The 23,888-nt window shown below is 41.4% G+C and overlaps 2 protein-coding genes across 4 annotated transcripts in view; one reads left to right on the forward strand and one right to left on the reverse strand.

The window, feature by feature from the left end:
- Positions 1-7,543, reverse strand: part of PAICS (phosphoribosylaminoimidazole carboxylase and phosphoribosylaminoimidazolesuccinocarboxamide synthase) — a 57,831-nt gene extending 50,288 nt beyond the window's left edge. Inside the window, exons 1-2 of one of the 3 annotated variants that reach the window (XM_060690852.2) lie at positions 7,052-7,543; positions 3,374-3,469 (exon numbers count right to left, since the gene is read on the reverse strand). In XM_060690852.2, the coding sequence (XP_060546835.2) occupies positions 3,374-3,469; positions 7,052-7,430 (475 nt within the window). In that variant the 5' untranslated portion in view covers positions 7,431-7,543. The remainder of the gene's footprint in view (positions 1-3,373; positions 3,470-7,051) is intronic. The other 2 variants (XM_060690853.2, XM_060690854.2) reach the window with 2 other exon arrangements.
- The window catches only part of PPAT (phosphoribosyl pyrophosphate amidotransferase), a 66,571-nt gene that overhangs the window by 35,974 nt on the left and 6,709 nt on the right, over positions 1-23,888 (forward strand). The window contains exons 2-9 of the mRNA XM_034411390.3: positions 10,736-10,802; positions 12,626-12,832; positions 19,239-19,351; positions 19,486-19,631; positions 20,842-20,914; positions 21,728-21,879; positions 23,157-23,284; positions 23,623-23,844. Of these exons, the coding sequence (XP_034267281.1) occupies positions 10,736-10,802; positions 12,626-12,832; positions 19,239-19,351; positions 19,486-19,631; positions 20,842-20,914; positions 21,728-21,879; positions 23,157-23,284; positions 23,623-23,844 (1,108 nt within the window). The remainder of the gene's footprint in view (positions 1-10,735; positions 10,803-12,625; positions 12,833-19,238; positions 19,352-19,485; positions 19,632-20,841; positions 20,915-21,727; positions 21,880-23,156; positions 23,285-23,622; positions 23,845-23,888) is intronic.

Consider the following 23,888-nt stretch of genomic DNA (forward strand, 5'->3'; position numbering starts at 1 on the left):
AGATTCACTAGAAAGTAGGATTTCCTGCTTTCTAGCGATTTTAAATTGCACGGCACAGCTAATCGTCAGAAATACCGGTTTGGAAGAACCGATAGCTTTTTTTTACTACCGGTTCACCTGAATCGGTAGTTTTTATCACTTCCGGTTCGCCCGAACCGGTAGCATTTCAACGCTGCTAAAATCACTGAAATCATAATTGTGACACTCTGAAACATTTTCTTGAAATTACTGTTATGAATGGGCTGTCCATAGTTTCATAGGTGATATATAGACATATCCACTTCACATGTTACAGGTACAATGATCTTTAAATAGAGAAATTATACTCACTTTGCCTTAGATGGAATCTGATTCTTTTGGAATCAGCTTTTTGTTGGAGTTGGTTCCAAAAATGCATTAACAACTGACTTTTGTTACTAAAATTAAAATCTTGCATGTGGGCCTTATTTTCTTGTGTAGAGTCTCAGAACTGTTAACTCATCCTACTTTGTCCCTGTTGATAGGGAAATTTGCTAGGAGCTAGCCAACTTCAGCATTTTTCAAAAATTAATTTTGCTGCGTCTCCCCACTTCAGCATTTTACTTCCCATATGAGTAGACTCACACTTGCATATAAGCAGTTCTTTTGTGAATGTCAACTAGAAGTATATTGAGCGACTCTTATTTCTAAACTGGAATGGGATGGGATGGGTGTCGGCAACCCGTGGCTCCGGAGCAGCATGCGGCTCTTTCATCCCCCTGCTGTGGCTCCCTGTTGGCTGAATCCACCACAGGCTGCCCCCCCCCCAGTCACTCCTCACCTGGTCTGAGAAGGCAGGGGATGGAGACTCGCTCTATATTCCAGAGCGGGAGCAAAGTGCCTCTGTACTTGCCTCCTCTTGCAGGCGCTTCTCCTGGCCTAAGTCACTCAGGAAGACACACAACTTGCTCTCTGCCCTGAGACACTGGCCTGACCCGGCTGCTGCCAATGCTCCGCATCGTAATGGGCTCCAGGAGGAGGAGGGGACGCTGTTTCCCCCATTCTGAAGCACGCTAAATTTAACCGCTACACAAGGTGCTGCGAGAGCAGCAGGCAGGGTATGGAGGTGGCAATAGCAGCAGTGTCGGCCAGGCCGGGCCAGGCCGGTGTCTCGGGGCAGAGAGCAAGTCTCGCATCTCCCTGAGTGACCTCCTTAAATCTGTAATGTTGTTACCCATCTCAGGAAAACAAAGTAATTCTACTTCTGTATTATACATGTTTTTCCCCTATAAACCTGAAGTATTAACACGGGCTGCTAGTTATACCGGTATCATGCACACTTAAGCCAATCAATATCTCAGCCAGTAACATCAGTTTTCATAGCCTCAAGTGCCTGAATTGTCTCAACTTAAGTTTCTTGATTCCTCCGTTTTTGATTACCACAGTGTTATATCAGCTTTTATTCATCCACCTCTATAGACTATGCAAAAGAGAGTATCACCCAGCCCAAAAAGGAACAAAAAGACCCAAGCACCACTCTACCAGCAATCAGGACCAAGATCAGCATAGACTAACTCCAAAATTAACATCAGGCCAACAATCAATATTGGAGTAAACAATACCCCAATCGAAGCTGCCAAAGAAGCCAACAGTAAACAGCCCAACCATATCTTTTAAGACCAGCCCCACTAATACTGACGGGGCAAACCAGTAGAACAGTGTGGCGAACCTTTTACTCACCGAGTGCCAAACAGGTATGCACTTTGCGCACTTTGTGCACGTGAGTGCCATCCATGTTAATGTGCAGCTCCTCCCCTTGCACTGCGCACACAACCGTACCATCTGCACATGCGGACGGCTTTCACGCGGCTCCCATGCGTTGTACGCACAGTTGCACTGTCTGCACATGTGCACAAACTTAGCGGGGCTCCCCCATGCGCTGCGCATGCAGTCGCACCATATGCACGTGGGTTTCGTGCAATGCATGTGCTAGAACGCCATGCACGCGCTGCACGCAAGTATTCTCACATGCATGCAGAAGCATGTGCACATGCACAGGAGAACTGCAAAGACCAGCTGGGTCCCCTGGATTGCATGCATGCGCACCGGAGGCCCAAACACTAGCTGGTGCATGCGCGCATGCACAGCTGCAGGTGAATTGGGCGACAGCCCGCGTGCCCGGGAAGATGGCTCTACGTGCCATCTCGGGTACGTGTGCCATAGGTTTGCCATCACGGCACTAGAATATAAACTGAAAGCAAACCACACTCCTTACTAGCACTGATGATGTTGCCTAGTTTGGATAATGAAATCTCTGCAAGAAAACAAGTTTAGAGAGCACCAAAGACCTCTCATTTCAATCCTGAGCTACAAATATTCTCCTCTATTGGTATATTCAGCCACATGTTGGTGTGATGGAACACGCAACTGGAGAAGCAGCGGGGGACAGTTTTGCAACACAGTTTTCCAAGAGAGGCCCAGATTAAGAGACTGGACGTTCCAGGATGGGGGAAGGGAGAAGAGGTTCAGGATAGCCACACACCTAACCTCTCAGACTATGTCCAGCAGGTTGGAAGTTGATAGCTTTAATTCGGCAAGATTCTGTCCATTAAGTGTAAGCAATTAAAGGATTGAACTTGATTGGATTTTGCTCTGTTGTCTCTAAACTTGGGCTTCTCAGTTGGGCAGGGACGCGCAAAACATTTTCCAATGTATTTTCTCTGAAGGCAATAATTAAGAAATAGGTGCTAATAATCTTGCATTTTATATTTCCTAACAAACCTTTGCAGTATGCATGTGACCCAGTGGTGAAATGTAAAATTTGTTACTACCGGTTCTGTGGGCGTGGCTTGGTGGTGGTGGGGTAATGTGACTGGGTGGACGTGGCCAACTTTCTTTTTTTTTTTAACTTTTTTTTTAACTTTCTTTTTCTTTAACTTTTAAAAGCATTTTTTCTACAACCTCTTCTACAACCCTTTTAAAAGGCTCTGACGATCCCAGCTGAGCCGCGCGATCATCAGAGGCTTTTTTTTTTACTTTTAAAAGCATTATTTCAGCCGAAGAAAAAATGCTTTTAAAAGTTAAAAAAAAAGCCTCTGATGATCGCGCAGCTCAGCTGGGCATGGGGGGGGCAGGGATTTTTGCTACCGGTTCTCCGAACCACCCGCCATCATCGCTACCATCCGATCTGAATCAGGAGCATTTCACCCCTGATGTGACCTATACAAGTTTATTTGTGGAGAAGGTTATGACAAATGGTACGCACAACCATGCACTCAAAACCGTCATATTGGGGGTTGGGGTTGAGTCTTCTACTTGCTCCTTCCAACAACCTCCAGCCTAAGAATACATGCCACTAAAATAGTAAAAAGGAAAACAATCCATTTCATCCCTCTCATACGCTGCCTTTCATTACCTAGTTCAATAGGTCTGCAATGGGAAATAAAAAGCAATGGATTGGTAGAAACCTCCTCTTCTTCTTCTTCTTCTTCCAATGTAACTGAGACTTCACCTGGAATTATAAAGAAGAAAATATGTGTAGGTAGGGAGGATATAGAGTATTATATTGCAAAACACATGAATCTATGCTAGTACATATCCATCTTGGGAATGCAAAAGGCTTGATAAAGTCACAAAATTGAACGTAGCCATAAAATGTCTCTCATAATGTCAAGGAGTACATTCGATAAACTCAGCCAGAATAAATCATGTTTAAGCCACTCAGAATTGAAAATAAAAGAGAAGTACATTATTTATGTACATTTGTGTGTACAGTGCGAAAATAAGATGGAAGCATGAACAAAACTCTACTCGTACAACAGACTGTTAAGAGAGACATTGCCAGACAAGTTGCTCTAAATAAAAGATAGCATCTCCTTACTTAACTATCCTTCTGCACTATAAACAAATTAAGTTTTAAATTAATTGCTTGAATAGGTCCAGCTTTTAATTGAAGTGATTTGGAACTACAGCATTTAGTTCCCAGTCTATAAACATTTTAAAATTGCTTAAAGTTAGCCTCAGGTAAGGATTATATCCAAGGAACTGTCATTAGAATAGGTATACCCATTAGCTCTTTCTGCAGATCGGACTTGTAATAACTTTATATTTGTTATATGTTACAAGGTGAGAAATCATTCAATTCATGCCTGAGGAGTAATCCTATTATTTCAGCTTTTAATTAAACAGAAATGTGATGAAGTAAAGCCTAGCTTTTATGACATCACCCAATTACTTTGGGGTGATGGTTCCCACATGCTACATAGCCAAAAAAATATTTCTCATCCTTGATTTAAACTATAAACTGGTTATTCTAAGCAGATCTGACTTCTCTGAATTACAGGATGTCCCAGCAGTGCTATTGCCATACCTTTTGGGTTCCTATTCAATTCCATAGACTTAACATTTATTTACAAATGTATAGACAGAACAAAACTGGAAACCTGAGTGCTTCCATCACCAATATTGATATTTTTCCATCTAAGAACTCTACCACAACCATTTAAGACTCTTATCAACTCTAAAATTGGAGCTCTGAATATTCTCTGAATCCAAATCCAAACTACAATTCTTTTTTATTTACAAATACCATATTATTTATTCATTAAATTTATTTGCTGCCCATTTCACTATCCAAAGCGACCATATCTTAGTCTTTGTTTTGTGCAAGGAGAATTCTGATTCTTCTCTGCAGTTGTTGAGTTTTTCCCCAATCAAGAAACACTTTGGCTAAATAGTTAATCCCATGGCTGCATAATAGCTAGTTTCCTACTTCATGATAAACCGTAATAGTTTTTATTTATTCTGTAAACCAACATTTTATGAGATATGGAGAACCTAAACAGGGCCTGTAGTTTGCATCTTGAAAGGAATTGTGTCTGTCCAGACTGGTTAAACAAGGCTAATCAATTTGAGCACTAACACTCTCCCCATGGGCTGATAATAATCTGTGAAACAATAGCTAGTAAATTAATTGCATAAGCATTTGCACAGAATTCATTTTACTCAGCAGCCCTTGACTGCTTAGGAAGCACCACATGTCATGAGGCTTTCTATTTTCAAAACATATGACTGATTCATGGATGGGATTGATTTGATATGATTACTATTCTATCAATGTGACAAAGCTTGTACGTCTTCTACATCAATAGAAATAACAGTACAATAAAACCTCTCTAGGTTTTAGAATATAAAGACAGAGAAATCATCATCATCATATAATCAGTCTGATGGCTCCAGCTCATCCATCTGAAGGGTGTAAGAAAGGACTCGGCATTCTTAATAGTTTATGGAAGATTGGGTTCAATTACTCCATGGAAGTTGTTCCGAAGTGTGGGCGATGGATAGGTTCCATCTGCCCCTTTACCTCATGAAAGTGTGGGTCATTTTTACCACAGAGTTATTAACAACGAGGGAGGAAGCATTTCTGGAGATCATCTGAAAGTGCCATTACAGTACTGATTTTTGCAAATGCCACCTTTCCTTCTGTCTAGCAGTCTACTTCCTCAAACAGAGTCCTTCACTCCTTTATGTACCACTAGACAGTACTTTAGGGAAGGGGTGTGGGAGGGAAAAATGCTTTCCTTCACTTAGTTGCAAGCAATTAGATTCAACTCTTTGATTTGGATTAGGGAAAAATTCCCTCTAGGCTGCTGTAACATAATTAATATCTTTTAGAGATTTTTAAGAATAATAGGTATGTAGTATTCTTGGTACATTGCTGTTTTTCCAGCAAACATCTATAGATATGATCCACATGCATAAAGTCCTTATAGAAAGGGGAAAGGTTTAGTTTTTCTTTGTAGATCTCTAAATAAATAAATAAATATAATTTGTATATGTAAATTGGAACTGATAAACCGTGAAAACAGAAACAGAAAATCATCCCCAATCCTCATCCTCAAAACCTGGACCAAACAGCTAGACTATTTATCTAGACAGAGGATTCAACTTTTGGGTTTTTCCTCTCTTTTGCTGCATTGTTTTGCCTTATTTAAAGATGGTTATTTTTTTAAAAAAAATCCAGTGGCTTATGTTATTAATTTTAAACAAATTAATATGCATTGCAAGGTTTCTGCAGACTTTTTTCTTTCTTCTTGTTACAATCGGATATTTAACGGAGAGTTCTCTAAAGAAAATGAAACATTTTCAATTACTTCCCTGATCATGTTTTAAAGAAAAAATTCTTCCTGTGATTATAAATTGATACTTGAAAGTATCAATTTACACATGCTCTTATTTATTATCAAGAAATATTTTCGTCAAGTGGCTTGATTTTGTATATGGTTTTTTTTTTTTTTTTTGCTTTCTCAAATAATATATTTTCCGATTTCCGGCAGGCAAGCAAAATACATCACCTACAAATATGCAAAAACTCCTGTGAATATAGTTTTTAGAAGGTTGCCATCTCAGCAGTTGATTCACCATTTAAAAGAACTTCAATGTGTTTTAAATGTTTATAATGTATAGTCCAGAGATAAATGTCTTGGAAAAATAAAATTTCAAAAGGAACAACATGTTTCCATCACTGCTTAGCAGGTGATTTACATTTTTTGGTCCTTTTGCTTAAATTCTAGCAGGGCATAAACATATCACTGGGAGTTACAGAAATTTATATATATATTGCTTGTGGCCCAGCATTTTCTCTTCAAACCTAGCAACACAACTATAAAACAGCACAAAATGTTGCACGGATAAAGCAGCAATAAAACCAGCAGAAGTTTGCAGGCCCTTAGTCTTTTTTTTTTTTCTTCTTCTTTTTTCTTTGTTTTGATTTTGTTTTTCTCTAGAGGAATTCGGCTTAGGAAACTAGCTAGCTCCAGCAGCTGGTTTAACTTAAGTTTATGTATTTATAGAAACATTCAGCAGCGGACACCCTCCTCCTCCTCCTCCTCCTCCTCTTCCACCCCCTCCCTTCCCCAACAGACACACAGATAAGAGAGCGCATTAAGCCGGTTTGTTCTACCAACTATGTCAATCTGCAGTGCCTTGCATGGGTCTGAGTTTTACAAGCCTTGTATGTATTTTAGATAGCAACAATAAAAGAGAGAGAGAGAGAGAAAAAAGAAGAGTTTGGGGTGGTTGTTTTTTTTACCTTCATTGTTCTCCTTGGTGGCATTTATGATGTCATTGGATGAACACCTGCCGTTCTCCTCCTCTGTTAACTGGGTGACAGGTTTATGTTGCAATATGGCATCCAGCTCATGAAAGAACTTCATAGTCTTGGTAGCATCTCCTGAGTTGTGGGCATATTTAACTGTCCTATATTCATATTTCAGGTTTTTATACTTTGCCCGACACTGTTTCCAGTCTCTGCAGATCCCCAACTCCTGAAGCCTTTTTGCAATGTAAATAAATATCCCTTTATTCCGTAAGGTCCCATGGAGTTGCTTTCTGATATTTTTTTCTGACCAGACGCTTAGCAAGGCTTTAACCTCCTCCTCAGTCCAATGCCTTCCTGCTCCACTCTCCATGTTGAAAGTGACCTGGAAATGATTCACTATTTCTAGCCAAGATTGCGTTTCCTAGGAAACCAGACGGCTGATTGTCAGTAAGCTCCACAGAGATGAAAGGATCCAGTTTTACTGGCTCAAGCTGCCTGAGGGGAGTAACTTGAGAAACTGCCAAATAAGCAGGTTCCGTCTTAAGAGGCAGGAAAATAAAGCAGCTCGGGCAGAAATGATTGCAAAGTCTGTTAATCATTGGCACCCCCCAAATAAGCTGTTTTCTGCTTTGCAAAAAAATAAATAAAAATAAAAATGAAGCACAATTCCAGAGATGGAATGCATTCTGTAACCTTTGTTATGCAATGGGCTTTAAATATAATCTCTGCTCTTAATGTACATGAGAGCTGTAAATAAGCTTCCCTCCATCTGGCCCCCTCCAGAGGCATTGGATCACAAGCCTAGCTGGTGGCTGAGGATGATGGGAGCTGTTGTCCAACGTCTATGTCAGCATATAAATCTGACTTATGTGTCAGATTTATATCGTTCTGTTTGTTTCCTAGTATGATTTGATTGCTTATTAGTAACCTATGACTATCACTAAGTGTTGTATCTTATGATTACCTATCTCCTCCCACTCATGACTATAACCGTATTGCTTGTATTTTTACGATTTATATTGTTCTGTTTGTTTCCTAGTATCATTTGATTGCTTATTAATAACCTATGACTATCATCAAGTATTGTATCTTATGATTCTTGATGGATGCATTTTATTTTTCTTTATGTACACTGGGAGCATATGCACCAAAGACAAATTCCTTGTGTGTCCAATCACACTTCGCCAATAAAGAATTCTATTCTATTCTATTCTATTCTATTCTATTCTATTCTATTCTATTCTATACACAAACACACACACACACACACTCTCTCTCTCTCTCACACACAACTATAGGCTATGATTTTGTTTGGAATGAAAACATTTGCATCTTGATTCTCGTCAGATTCGCTAGCAAATAATGCCTTCGGTTTTGTAAAATACTTGTTTGTTCACATGGTTTAGAATCTCTCTCAAAACTGTAAATCATAATTTCACACATACACATACTTATCCTTTTCCTAAATGCTTGATTTGCATTCGCAGAACCTTTTTTGATTCTTAACTAATGGAGTCACTGTAATTTGAATTCTGAGCAAATTCAGTGATGTTCAGTAATAGTTCCACTTCAGTAGTCTTCTGAGTGAATCAAGTATAATATGCTAAAAGCAAACCAAGGAAATTAAGCTCAAGATTGTGTGGAAAACACATCTATATTCTTTTTGTATTGTCTAGAGCAAATCCATGACATCCTTTACAAATGCAAGATTCATCTTAATAGAAAATGAGATGAAACACTGCAATACTAATTCAGTTGGTTTGCAAATTATTACAATTAAATTTGCATTTTCTGTTTTATATACTCAAATAAAACATTATTTGAATTTGGAAGATATTTTGGAAAGAATCACATATATTGTGTAGATATATTTCTTCTATATAAATGTTTCTTTTTAAGTGTCTCCTCTCCCCCCCAAATCTGGGTTCTGCAACTATCTCAGGTGCTAATTGAGGTCCCTCTGAGTAATGCCATACTTGCCAACAAAGGACCTTTGGTATTCCATAATACTTGGAAGATGTTGCCATGGCAGCTAAATAACTAGCCAACAGGTTCATATTACAGAAGGATTCTAAGAAGGAAAAGGGGAAAGGGAATGCCTTTTTTTTCCCTCTTCCCCCACTAAAGATTCTTTAATCTAGGTTTTTTGATGGGATGCTTTGAGCCTGGCATCCCAGCGAACCTGAGGTTCTTCAAATATAATGGGAACTACGGCAATGCTTAATGGAATTCTGGGAATTGTGGTCCAATTTGATATGGAAGGCATCAAACTGGGAAATGGTGCTGTAAACACTCATATGTACTATTGCAAGCCATACCTCTAATATAGTAGAGAAAGCGATTTCTGGTGGTGGTGGTGGGAAATGACAACTGAAGACTGACTCTACTAAAAGCAGAGCCAACAACCATGCTGGAATGAAGAGTCAGTAAATAAATCACCTCTTTTTTAATTGCTCTCTGGACAACAAAAAGACTTGAGATTGCCCAGAAGTGCTCCAGACGGTTGCTCCTCATGAGAATACAGCAAGACAGCAGTCTCTAGAATTAGAGCTTTGGGACCCAAGGGAATATTCTTTTTCCACAAACCACGGTCAAAATAAAATAAAATTGGGTACACATACATTCTTTTCAAATCACTTTCAGAAAATGCATGTTAACTTTTTAGGTTTTAGGAATCTTTGGAGCAATACATTTAAAAACGGTCGTTGAGTTTCTTTCAAACCTTAATAAAAGTAGTTTGAAATACAATTTTTAAGGATTTTTTAAAGAAATGGGGTGGGGGATAAGTGGCAAAAAGGTAATGAGAAGTTTGATTTTGGGGAGTTGTATGTCCAGGTTGTTTTGGAATTAATTATAAGAATCCTTCCCGTGAGAAAATGCTTTCGTTTTTAGTTATGACTCTAGAACAGTGGTCCCCAACCCCCGGTCCGCGGACCGGTGCCGGGCCGTGGAGTACCTGGCACCGGGCCGCGCAGCGGCCGGGGGACATGAACGCTGCAGCGCAAAGGCTCCTGGGCCGTGCGCAAAAGCTCCTGGGCCGTGCGCAATGGGCCGTGCGCAAAAGCTCCTGGGCCGTGCCCCCACCCCTGCGCGCGCTCAGCGGGCCGCAGCGATAAAAAGGTTGGGGACCACTGCTCTAGAATGTTCAGATCTTGGGATTCTGGAATATATTTTCTTCTCATGAAAACCTATCCTTGTCTAATAACTATGAGGTCTGCAGAATCAAAGTTAAAGGGTGTATGTGGACCGAGATCATATATTCAGCATTAGAACTTCTTTTTCTTCCTAGCTTATTACTGCAGGTACAGGATCCGCTTTTCGGATCATTGAACGCCACTTTCACAATTCAGCGTTAGAATTTACCAGGAAAAATGATCTCCCCAATTAAATATTGCAGTGTGAGAACTTTTCTTTAAAATTTCAATCAACCGTCTCTTTTTACAGAATGTTTCTTTCCCATACCCACAATTGTTTTTATTTATTGTTCTTCTTCGTGTGTGGTTTTTTGCTTTAGGAGGAAGAGTTATTTTCTTACAGTTTAGAAAACGTTTTGCAGATCTTGGGGTCTTCACAACACCTGTAAAAATCCCTCAGCCATGAATGGCACCTTTTGGGTGACATAAAGATCCAGTCTCAGAAATACAGATTCCTTACCTACTCTTCCTTTTCTCGTAGAGGCCAAGAGAGTGCGGGGATTGTGACAAGTGATGGAGAATCAGCCCATTCTTTCAAAGTGCACAAGGTAATATTATCTGGCATTCCTGAGGGGGGAAGGGAGGAGAAGATGATTTAGATTATGTTGATGAGCCATTAAACTGGTGTTAACTTTAGCTGCCTCATAAATAGATTTTCTCTAGAAGGAGCTGTGCCCAGCCTAGTCCTTGGGGTAAAAGAAGAAGATGTGGAGATTACTCTAATTTGTTTTCTCTCTTTAAATATGAATGCTGGAAGAACTCAAGATATTTCCCTCTCCATATCTCCCTCTCCCTCTCTGTCCCGTCTCCCTCTCCATCTCTCTCTCTCTCTCTCTCTCTCTCTCTCTTTCCCCGTCTCTCTCTCTCTCTTTCTCTCTGTCTCTCTTTCTTTCTTTCTCTCTCTCTCTCTCTCTTGCGTTATTTTGAGGGGACAGCACATTTACACTGTTATACAAGCTGTATACTCACTACTTTATGTTGTCACATGAAAAGATATACTTAAATATTTATAAAATGTGAGGGGGTGTACTCACTTCTGTAACATACTGTGTATGTATGTATGTACATATATATGAATGACGTAAAGAAGGTCATCTGTGCAGGATTTTGACACTCAAACTTGTAATTTGTAACACTCATAAATCTAACCATCAAAATCTTATAAAGAGCATTATAAAGTAATGAATGTAACTTTGTCACAAGAGGAAGGTGAAAAAATATTTAGAAAAGGATAATGTATTTGTGTGTGTTGTAAATTGATTTAATGGATTTAGTTAAGGGATGTCTTAATCACCTCCCTGGTGGATTACGCGCCATGGGGCTGCCCTTGAAACCATCTGGAAGCTACAACTGAATAGCTTCAGAATACAGTGGCATGGATTGCTTGCCTTCTGGTTCACTTGAGTAAACCAGTGCTGTGTGGGCTACATTGACTTCCAGTTGCTTTCCCAGTGCAATTCAAGGTGCTGGTTAAAACACCAAATGGCAAAGGTCTAGGTCGGGGGTCGGCAACCTTAAACACTCAAAGAGCCATAAAGATCCTAATTGGAAACCCCCTGTTCAATTCTGGAGCCAACCGGAAGTCCGGTTCCCACACCATAGAGTCTCCTCCTAGTGTGGCATCCTTTTTCCTCTACCAGTCCTAACCGAAAGCCCTATCAATTGTGGAGCGGACTGGCGACAGGGAGTTGCAGCAGAGGGATGAAAGAGCCACATGCGGCTCCAGAGCCGCAGGTTGCTGACCCCTGCTCTAGGTTACTTGCAGGCAGTCTCCCCCAAGGTATCTTCCCATCATACTAAGCTAGATAGGGTTGGTGGGCCCAAGGTGTCCTTCCTTAAATGTTGCCACCTGATAGGTCTTGGAAGGCAAGCTCTTTAGAACTTTGTCCCACCTGAGATCTGAGGGATTCCTACCTTTTTATTCTTCCATAGAGCTACAAAGACCTGCCTTTTCATCCAGCCATTGGGCTAGGATGGGGGTTGAGCTGAGCAGATATTTGATCTAGGAGGAGGAGGAATGGCACTTTTGTTTTTAACCATGGTTTTTTGGATTGTTTGAGTTGTCTAGACCAGGGGTCTCCAACCTTGGCAACTTTAAGACTTGTGGACTTCAACTCCCAGAATTCCTCACCTCAGCTGGCTGAGGAATTATGGGAATTGAAGTCCACAAGTCTTAAAGTTGCCAAGGTTGGAGACCTCTGGTCTAGACTCATTGAATGAGACAGGCAGTCTTATAGGTTTTGTAAATAAATGTCAAATAAGTAGAGCTTTTTCTTCTGAATTAGCTCATTAGTTTTACACTGCTGTCCACTGTAAGCAATCCTGGAAACTCTGTTTTAGTTCATCCATCCCCTTTCCTTTTTCTTCGCAGGGAATGGGTCTTGTCAATCACGTGTTCAGCGAAGATAGCCTGAAGAAGCTCTACGTTTCAAATCTTGGAATCGGCCATACAAGATACTCTACCTCTGGGGTGTCTGTCCTTGATAATTGTCAACCGTTCGTGGTGGAAACTTTGCACGGGAAGATTGCAGTTGCCCACAATGGAGAGCTAACAAATGCAATGCGGCTGAGAAGAAAGGTAGGGATCTGTTTTCCTAAGATGAGAAAGCGGAAAAGGAGAGTAAATTCACTCATAATAGAGAAGGTTTATATCCATTTAGTAATAATAGGATGCAAAGATCATTTTAAGAGTACAGTCCAAATTCATTAGACTGTATGTATAGGTTGTAGCAATTGAGGTCAGATGGAAGGAAACCTGAATCCTAAACCCAGCCCTAATGCACAACAGCAATCTGAGCTTGTATGAAGCTCATCTTCATACAAGTTACTGCATGCAACTTTGGCCACCACAATGTAAAAAAGATATTGAGGCTCTAGAAAGAGTTCAGAGAAGAGCAATAAAGGGGCCTGGAGGCTAAAAGATATAAAGAATGGCTGCTGGAATTGAGTATGTCTAGTTTAATGAAAAGAAGGACTAGGGGTGACATGGTAGCAGTGTTCCAATATTTAAGTGGTTGCCACAAAAAAGAGAGAGTCTTCTTATTCTCCAAAGCACTTGAAAGCAAGACAAGAAGCAGTGGGTGGAAACTAATCAAGGAGAGAAGCAACCTAGAACTAAGGAGAAATTTCCTGACAATTGATCAGTGGAACAACTTACCTCCAGAAGTTGTGAATGTTTCATCACTGGACGTTTTTAAGAAGAGAGTTTGTCTGAAATACTATAGGGCTTCTGTTATTCTGAAATCTTTTCCATCCTGTCCCCTCTAAATCAGTTTATAATCACTCATGCATTCAACATTCAGTCATTCTCCCTCAGAAGACTCTTCCATATGGATGCCTGAAATGCATGCTCTTTAGGCGTACCACATCTGCCTGGGTCAGGGGTCGGCAAACTTAAACACTCAAAGAGCTACTTGGACCCGTTTCCCACAGAAAAAAAACACACCGGAGCCACAAAACCTGGGTGGGCATGGCCAACTCGATGTCACTCACTCACCCAGTCACATGACACCCCCCCCGCCACGCCTACCCAGCCACAAAACCATTCTGTCTCTCCCCCCCTCTTCCTAGGTCCCCCTCTCTCCCCCCATGTCTCTCTCCCTCTGTATCTCTCCCTTTCTTCCCCTCTCTCACCCCTCTCTATGTATCACTCTGTATGTGTCTCTATGTCTCTCTCTCTCTCTCCCATCTCTCTCTCTCTCTGTGTCTCTCCCCCTCCCTTCGGGCGATCGTCCTCCGCCTCCCCCTCCTTTTGTGATGTCCTGGACGGCTGTGGCTGAGCCAGGAGCGTGTGTATGGGCGGGGAGACCCTCCCCAAACGAGCACCAAAGCACAGCAAAGGCACCCGCAGGATGAGCAGCTGCTCAATTAGGAGGGTCTTAACAGGATGGGGCTTCTTTCCTGCACTAATGCTCTGGCCATCGCCTTGCTGTTTCATCCCCCACCCCCAGCAGCTCTTCGGCTGAGTGCGGAGGGTGCGAACTCCAGCCTGAAGCGGCAGGAAGCAAAGGCTGCCTTACGTGCAAATGTGGCGCGAAGGTAGGTACAGGGTAGCTTCTCTCCTGCACTCTCCTCCTCCTCCCACTCTCATGATGCCCTGGCCGGCTGTGGCTGAGCCAGGAGCATGCGCACACGTGGGAAGACCCTCCTTAAGCAAGCCGCTGCCCACCCTGCGCGCACCTTTCCTGAGCTTTGGCGCTCGCTTGAGGAGGGTCTCCCTGCGTGTACGCCCGCTCCCGGCTCAGCCACAGCCGGCCAGGGCATCACAAGTGTGGAAGAGCCACACTCAAGGGGCCAAAGAGCCGCATGTGGCTCACGAGCCGTGGTTTGCCGACCACTGGCCTAGGTGATGGTTAACAGCCCCATAGGTTTAAGGCCTATAGATATGGTCTGCTTATTCTCTGGCCCCTTGTTCTCTCACAAGCAGGAAGTCTGGTGAGAAGAGAAGAGTGCCAATCAGCATCATGTTCACCTTTAATTCATTCTCTACCACACACTGTTGCATTCATCCTGGTGGGCTTCTCACGAGTAGTCCAGATTAGAGAAAGCACAAACGCAGGTGTTTCTCGTGGTGAGAGAGCAGCGAACAAAAGGCTACCATCTCTTTTATTAGTTATCAAAATACAGCGTCATCAGAAGGCGTTATTATGGCTACACATCTCATATTACATACAAGAAATAGAAAAGCATCCATATATTCTCCATATAAGTTTCACATTCTTACCAATTACAGTAAATCACGTGAATTCTAGGAAAGCGAAAGTTAAGGAAAAACTAAACTCAATTCTCCCAGCTTCTGCCTTCTGCTAGCAGAGAGGCCCATCTCCCCGTCTCCCGTTATCAGAGATTATCTCAGCCCTCAGGAATGTAGCAGAAGGAGATGTCTCTGGCTTTGCAAATACAGTCTATGTTATGAACAAAGAGAGAACGAATAGGGCCCTTTAGAGAGTATCCATATGAACCCGCTTTTCATAGTCAGATTATTTCGGTGCCAAGCTCCATACAGTGTCCAACCAGTTAGACTGGTCTATACATGTACTATGGCCACCGCATTCCCACACACACAACGTAAATCTGATAATTGATTGTTTTGAGTGCAGTTCAGTTCACTACCATATCTGTAGTTGTGAATGAAACAAATTGCCAAAGAAGTAAATTACTTCTGGAAATTTACTCTGTGCAGCTTCTGAATATGACTGAGAAGATGTACATTTAACATCCCATTGGTAGAAATGAGAGAATTTGCACACAAAAGTGGTGACTATTATGTGGCTATTCTTCTATAATTAGTATATAATTACCAACAACCTGAATCAATCCACTGCAGTGTGAAGATTTCTTCATTGGTTTGTTCTGAATTGGGTCAACATATTAAAAATAAATTGATACGTTGAAGGCTAGATATCATTATTTACTATGCTGATCCAGTGCAAGATGTTTTTCAACTTCCCAGTCTAGGGCTGGGGGAAACTGCCTAACCCAAAATCACCAAGTTGATTCCCATATCTAAAGAGACTCTCAAACCTGATTATTTCTGTCTTAGTCCAGTGCCTTCAACTGCTGCACTATACTAATTAAGACAGTGATATTAAATTTAAAATGAGAAATCCTACCCTTACAGACTCACAAGGGTTTTTTTTGTAGACATTCTGTGAATGAGAAATATGGAATACAAAATCTATTTGGTTCTATCTTTTGATCCAAGTTTTTTTTTTTTTCCTTGTTCCATTCAAGCACACTGGTTTATTTCGGTCAATTGCATTAGGATAGAACAGAACCGCAGTAGCAGTAGTAACAGCCTTTTCCAGTCGTAACTAAGATGCCCCCCCCAATTTAAAACATTTTGACTCTGCCATCCCCTTCTTCTTTTGCCCTCCATCGTTCCCAGCATTAGGCTCTTCTCCAGCGAGTCCTTCCTTCTCATTAGGTGGCCAAAGTATTTGAGTTTCATCTTCAGGATCTGGCCTTCTAAAGAGCAGTCAGGGTTGATCTCCTCTAGGACTGACCGATTTGATCGCCTTGCAGTCCAAGGGATTCGGAGTTAGCACTAACGTCTCAAAGGTCTTTATAACTACAAATGTCAGAGCTGTCGTCATTTAGCTTACTGATGGAGGGTTTCTTAGGAACCGAGATGATAATAGGGCATTTGAAGCAAGAAGGGACATGACACATCTCCAGTGACTTATTAATGATGTGGGTGAATATGGGGGCTGTTGTTCAGCATGAGCTTTCAAGCAAGGAGTTATTCCACCTGGGCCTGGTGATGAGATAGGTGTAGGAGATTTATTGATTTATTGATTGATTTATTGATTGATTTATTTGTCAACAAGTACAAGGAAACAAGAAAAAGTATAGACATAGACATGGACACATGAAAAAAATTGGTACAAATAAAAGGATATAAATAGGCAAAACGAAGCCATAAACACATAGAATGATTACATATAAATGGGGACAGTAGGACAGGGACGGTAGGCACGCTGGTGCGCTTATGCACGCCCCCTAAATTTGGCGGCTGTTGTATGTATCTGTGTGTTATATGTATCTGAGATGGGGAAGATAGCGATAGATTACACTGACATCTTCTCAAACCTACAGTGGAACACATTCAGGTCATCTGCCAGTTGCCAATTCTTCTCAGTAAAGGAAGGGAGGTCCCTTACAATGATATTCTTCAGGCTTCTCCTCACAGTTGCTGGTTCAATAGCTGAGAACTGGTTTCTCAATTTTTTTGGAGGGTCTATGACAACTCGCCATGGCCAACTCACTGCAGGACAACTCGCCACGACCATTTTGCCATGGGACAACTCACTGCAGGACAAGAGTTACACTAATCTCAAAGGAAGGGTGGAACAGAATCATTAAAGGAGGGACAGAATGCATTGTGAACGGCAAAAATTAAAATCATTGTTACTTATTTTAAATAATTAAATAGAATTGTTAAATTGTCCCGCAACGGGTTGTCTTGCAGTGAGTCGGCTGTGGCGAGTTTTCCCATTCCCCTTTTCGGAGTAGATTCTCTTTGCCACTCTGCTTTGCCACTTTGCTACGTTCCTGGCCTGATTGTAAAAAATCCTGTCTTCCTTTCCTGTGTAGGCCTCCTTTTTGGCACAACGTAGCTGCTTAAACATAGCTGTGAACCAAGGCTTGTTATTGTGTGTGTGTGTGTGTGTGTGTGTGTGTGTGTGTATGTGTGTGTGTGTTTTTCCTCTAGCCAGGTTTTCCCTATGTAACCAAGGTTTTTCTGCAACCCCAGCTCAGTAGAATCACATCGACTCTTCTTCTGAGCTGGGGCTGCAGAAAAACCTTGGTTACGTAGGGAAAACCTGGCTAGAGGAAAGACACACATAAACCCTACGAAGAAGTAAGAATATATATATATGTGTGTGTGTGTATATATGTATGTATGTATGTATGTATGTATGTATGTATGTATACGCAAGCTCTTGGTAGGCACACACATCTCCTCACAGAAGCAAGCCGTATGTCACAGTATCCGTGAATTTATCCGAGCCCTCTGAAACAGCTTCAAAAACAACTTCAGTTTGCGTACTTAAAGCAAGCCTGAAGCTCTAACTTTGATTCCTCAATGCAAGACTTCGCTGTTTTTGGCCATAGGCTTTGCAGTTTTAAGTTTCTGCCTGTAGGGAGGGAGGAGATGGATCATACAAATGATCAGAAAGACACCTGCTCTTGGGAGAGAGCGGCAAGCACCTTTTAAGGTGACGTAGCAGTGATCCAATACGCCAATGCCTCTAGTGAGACAGCTGACATGCTGAGTGTATCTGGGCAGCTCAGGCTGCTTACCCGTTCTCTGAAAAATGGAAGTCTCCTTTCTTTTGTTAAAGTTGCCAAAACCCTCTGTGTTGTTTCCCCAGTAATGCAGGCTTCACAGTCAAAATGTTTTAAGTTTGGGGGTGGGGGCATCTTAGTTACGACTGGAAAAGGCAGCTGCTTCCTGATTTAATCTCTGTATCTTTGATCAAAGCATATTTATTATTATGCATAGAAAGAAATGTTTCAGTGCGCGTTAGAATGCAGTATATAATTTAACACAGTGCTATGCTATGTGGTTAATCTGTTATATTGGCAACAATCAATGTAACCATAACGTCAACTTTTGCATCATTTTTGCATGCTGAATAAAAAGTTTACCATCCTCACAGAGTGCTGAATTAATTGCATGGTCAACTGCATTTATTTAGCTGTCCCCATTGGCACGCTGCCAACTTCACACACACACACACACACACACACACACACACACACACACGGAGGGGGGGAGAAAGAGAGAGAGAGCACGCACTATAATTATCTATAACCATGATGGCGAACCTATGGCACGTGTGCCACAGCTGGCACGCAGAGCCTTTTCTGCGGGCATGCGAGCCGTTGTCCAGCTCAGCTCAGCTCCACTGCGCATACGCACGCATGCCTCCTGCCGGCCAGCTGATTTTCAGGATGCGCAGGGAGCGAGGCGCATGCGGGAGATGCATGCGCATGCGGGGGTTCGCCTGCACATCCGTGGGGGGCAGAGTGTGGGAGGGAGCAATGCACCCCTCCCCACAGCCCGTATTTGGGCCCAGGAGGCTCCACACTGCCCATTTTGGATGCCAGGTAAGTGCAGGACCCGCGCAGTGCCTGGAGAGGGAGAAAAACAGGCCTTCTGGAAGTCCGGAAACAGGCCCGTTTCTGGCCTCCAGAGGGCCTCCAGAACCTGGGGGAGGCCATTTTCTCCCAAAGGCTCGAGGAAAGCCTGCGGAGCCTGGGGGAGCGAAAACACCCACCACCACCATGGTGCAGGAGGCCAAGTAGGCATGGGGGGTCATGTGCGCATGCGTGGTGGGGTGGGGCGGTCGTGTGCACATGCGCGAGGGCCACACATTGCATTATGGGTGCCACCACACACACGTGCTTTTGGCACTGGAAGAGCAAAGGGTTAGCCATCACTGATCTATAATAATCCTTTGTCTTTTGTTATGCAGCTAATGCGTCATGGAGTGGGACTGTCTACCAGTTCTGATAGCGAACTGATCACTCAACTGTTGGCATTCACCCCTCCTTTAGAGCAAGATGATACACCAGACTGGGTGGCAAGGTAAATCTTGTGCCTCATGAGAAAAGAATTAAAATCAATAAAAGAGACCTTCATTTACGCAAGGCCAACGTCCCCACCCCCCTTGTTGGAATTCTTGTAATAAGAAGTGTATTAAACTAGCTTTTCTATTTCAGGATTAAAAATTTGATGAACGAAACACCCACTTCATATTCACTTCTGATGATGCATAAAGACATTATTTATGCAGTTCGTGATCCCTATGGGAACCGTCCTCTCTGTATTGGCCGCCTTGTTCCAGTAGGTGATATCAATGGAAAAGGTATGATTTCCCTATGTGAGCTCCTGGGAGTTCGGCAGGGTTTGGCCGATCCTCTAGCCAAGGATCACTGGGGTTCAATGAACCCCCAAACGCCACCCCTGGCTGGCCATGCCCACTCCGCCCCACCCAGGAGTCTCCACACGGCCCGTTCATCATTCCAGGTAAGTGCAGGGGCCGCATGGAGGGCCTGGGAGGACAAAAGCCGGGCCTACCGGAGGTTCTGGAAGTCTGGAAACAGGCCTGTTTCTAGCCTCTGGAGGGGCTCCGGATCCCGGGGGAAGCTGTTTTCGCCCTCCCGGAGGCTCGAAAGCCTCTGGAGCCTGGGGAGGGCAAAAAAGACACACACACACCCCGTGGTGCAAGCGGCTGACTAGGCCACACCCACCATGGCCACGCCCACCCAGCAACAGGGCAGCCAACCCGTTGCTAAAGGATCTGAAGCCCACCCCTGAATACACTCCTTTGAGAACTACGGTTGAAAGTACGTTATTTAAAAAATACTGTTACCTTTCTCAAATTCTTTTTTTTTTAAATCAGTGAACCACCTACCTTTCACCTTGAAAATGTAATTGCTGCACATTGTTAAGGGAAGATCACCTATCTTTATAAGTTTCTGACCTATTCTCCAGTGAACATGTACTTATGTGCTAATTAAATTAAACTATAAAGTAAAACATGCAGTGGGTATGTTTATGATTAGTCTGTGACATCTATAATATTTGAAACTAACTATTTTTGGTAATCATGACAGAGAATAAGAACATGTTCAAATGTATCAATGTAAATTTTAATTTAAATACATCGATCGATTTCCAGAAATATTTTTAGAATTATTTGAACTAGATTTAAATTTTGGAAAAGAATCTTTGGCATCTAGACTAACTAATGTGACATTAGTTATTTTCACACTTTTCACTGTATATTTGCTGTAGAGAGATAAATTTTTCATACTGCTATCACAGCAAAGCGTAAATAATGTATTTTGTTAGTGAACTGGCATTTTGTTGTGTATTGAAAAATTCCAGTGTACTTATTACATCCTACAAGTGACTATTGCCTGTTTAAATAGGTTTCTTCATCCCTCTTCAATGTTATTGTAGAAAACAGCAATTGCAGCCACAGCAAATGTAGTATGTAAAGTTAAATGGACAGAAATGAGGTTCTTAGAATTGTTAAGACATTTCTTTAATTATTGTTGAATTTATTACAGGGAAAAATAATGCTGCAACTGAAGGCTGGGTAGTATCTTCAGAATCCTGTAGCTTTTTATCTATTGGTGCAGAGTAAGTCCATCATTCATTTATTTAAAAGCAATCAAAATCAAATAATAATTTCTTCACTGTTTAAGCAAGAACTGGGTACTGCTTCTACCATATTGGAGTACAGCAATATTTAGTTTTAAAACAATAAAGCATTTGACCTGAAAGTCAATATTGCACTGAATCATTTTGCAATGTTGGAATTAGGGCACTTCCTAAAACACAGGTGTCAAACTCGCCGCGTCACGTTGATATCACGTGACATATCCCAACCGTTTTTTCCTTCGCCGAGCAGGGGTAGACATAACTTGTGTGTGACGCATCTGGCCCGTGGGCCGCCAGTTTGACGCTCCTGTCTTAAAAGTTAAATAATGAAATAATTCATCTGTGAAAACTAATTATGAATAAACTATTAAGCTCTAAGCATCGTGCTTTTGTTTATGCATATAGAATAAGAAAATATTTTATTTGGTCTTGAAATTGACTGCTTCATTTGCATCCTCAAAGAAAAATTGATTTTTTTTTCTTTTTAACTCGTTCCATTTTTCACTTTCAAGGAAGAAGTAAGTTCTTTTAGAAGTTGAGAAGATAATTTTTTTAAAAAACTGCCTTCTCATTATAAGGAGGTATAAATTTAATAAATAATAAGTGCAGAATAATGATCAAAAACATCTGACAAAATAAAGAATAAATATAGATTTCTGTTGATACCCTTGCTCTTTAGAAAAAACATGTTATTGTCTTTCCAATCTGAAAACGATATTTCTCTATAACCAAATACCAGTGTTTCTAAGGAAAGCTGCTGGGGTGTTTAACATGTACAACTATATTTTCAAGATACTATCGGGAAGTCATGCCTGGAGAGATTGTGAAAATATCCAGATATGATGTCCAAACTTTAGATATTGTACCGAGACCTCAAGGAGATCCAGCAGCATTCTGCATTTTTGAATATGTATACTTTGCGAGGCCAGATAGCATCTTCGAAGGTAACCTATCCCCAAATCATCTTTGACTTGGGATACATTATTTTAGATTTTAAAAATTACAAAGTTATTCTAAACAAATCTTAACATTTTACTGGGTGCTTTAGAGAAATGTTACAAAACAAATTTTATCAGTGTTGATCCTCTTGTAGAATCAAGAGGAAGGTTTCCATTATGTGTGCAGAATTAGATAGGATTATTTAACAATACGACATCGTTAGCATGAAAGGCATTTCAGTTCTTTGTAAATTCCATTGCTTTCTTTTCATAAGGGGTGGGATTATAGTATTGATGGGTGAAAAATTGTATTGTGAAGAATTAATAGAAATTGGAAGGTGGCTTCAGAAAGAAATAGAAAAAAACAGACATAAACAAGTAAGCAATAGCAGGCAAATCAGTTAACAGCTTATCTTGTAAGGCGCAATTTAGCACAGGTGGGGGAAATATTTGGAGAAGCAGCATTTCAAACTCTTCCATGAAGCTCAACATAATTTTGCCACAGCTGTTAAGTGAATCACTGCAATTGTTAAGTTAGTAACACAGTTGTTAAGTGAATCTGGCTTCCCCGTTGACTTTGCTCGTCAGACTGTCGCAAAAGGTGACATGACCCCAGGACACTGCAACCGTCATAAAATATGAACCAGTTGCCAAGTGTCCCAATTTTGATCATGTGATCTTGGGGATGCTGCAATGGTGAAAAACAATCACTTTTTTCAGTCCCGTTGTACCTTTGAATGGTCACTAAACGAATGGTTGTAATTCAAGGACTAATTGTATAGTTCTGGCTTCCTGGATTGGCTCTTACAGCAAATCCGTGGTGGCACAATACTTAGAATGAAGTTCTGCAGGCTACTTCTGCTGACTGTTGGCTGCCTGCAGTTTGGCAGTTCGAATCTCACCAGGCTCAAGGTGGATTCAGCCTTCCATCCTTCCGAGGTGGGTAAAATGAGGACCCAAATTGTCGGAGGCAATATGCTGACTCTGTAAACTGCTTAGAGAGGGCTGTAAAAGCGCTGTGAAGCAGTCTATAAGTCTTAAGTATTATTGATATTACAGGCTCTTGGATGCATAATATGGAAATTGCTATGTAAATTTAAAAGAATCTGAATTTATTAGGTCAAGTTTTCATGAGACCTGACCATCATAGTTGAAACTTAGGTGCTTCTCAGAAAGCTAAATTAAAGTGGCACTTCTATTAGAAGTGTAATTTTAAAATCAGAAGAGAGATTTATGGCCAATTCGGCATAAAAACACACCCAACGTTTTCATTCTTCACATAGGTCAAATGGTATATTCTGTAAGAAGGAGATGCGGTCAACAGCTTGCTATTGAGGCCCCAGTGGAAGCAGATTTGGTTAGCACAGTCCCAGAATCTGCAACTCCTGCAGCCCTTGGCTATGCACAGAAGGTACCTCTTTATACCCTTGTTTTTAATTGTTTTTTTAAATTATAATTTATAATCCATTTGAGCCCGATACAAAATAAAACATCAGGAAAACATTGATAAAAAAAAATACTTTGTCTGTTACTTTTACTCTGAATTAGAATACCAAATGAATAAATCGTGTTACAAAGAAAAAGAGGGAATTGTACTAATACAGATTTTGAGCCATTTGGCCTTTCCTTTGTGCAGTTCAAAGCGATGAATTAAAAAGTCAGTTCATTGCAAACCAATTTGATAATGGAAATTATTTTAATCACTGCACCAGAAATGTACTAGATCTTTGTTGTTTTGCTTGTTTTCAGTGTGGCTTACCGTACGTTGAAGTGCTTTGCAAAAACAGATATGTAGGAAGAACTTTCATCCAGCCAAACATGAGGTTAAGACAGCTGGGAGTGGCCAAAAAATTTGGAGTCTTGTCGGACAACTTCAAGGGAAAGCGAGTTGTCCTTATTGATGATTCAATCGTGCGAGGCAACACTATTTCCCCAATAATTAAACTATTGAGAGAATCTGGTGCTAAGGAGGTAAGTGTGCATATCAGAGTAGAGGGAAACGAAGGGGAAGAGAT

The sequence above is a fragment of the Pantherophis guttatus genome, chromosome 8 (assembly GCF_059756535.1).
Source record: "Pantherophis guttatus breed Tessera chromosome 8, ASM5975653v1, whole genome shotgun sequence".
Classification (NCBI taxonomy): Eukaryota; Metazoa; Chordata; class Lepidosauria; order Squamata; family Colubridae; genus Pantherophis; species Pantherophis guttatus.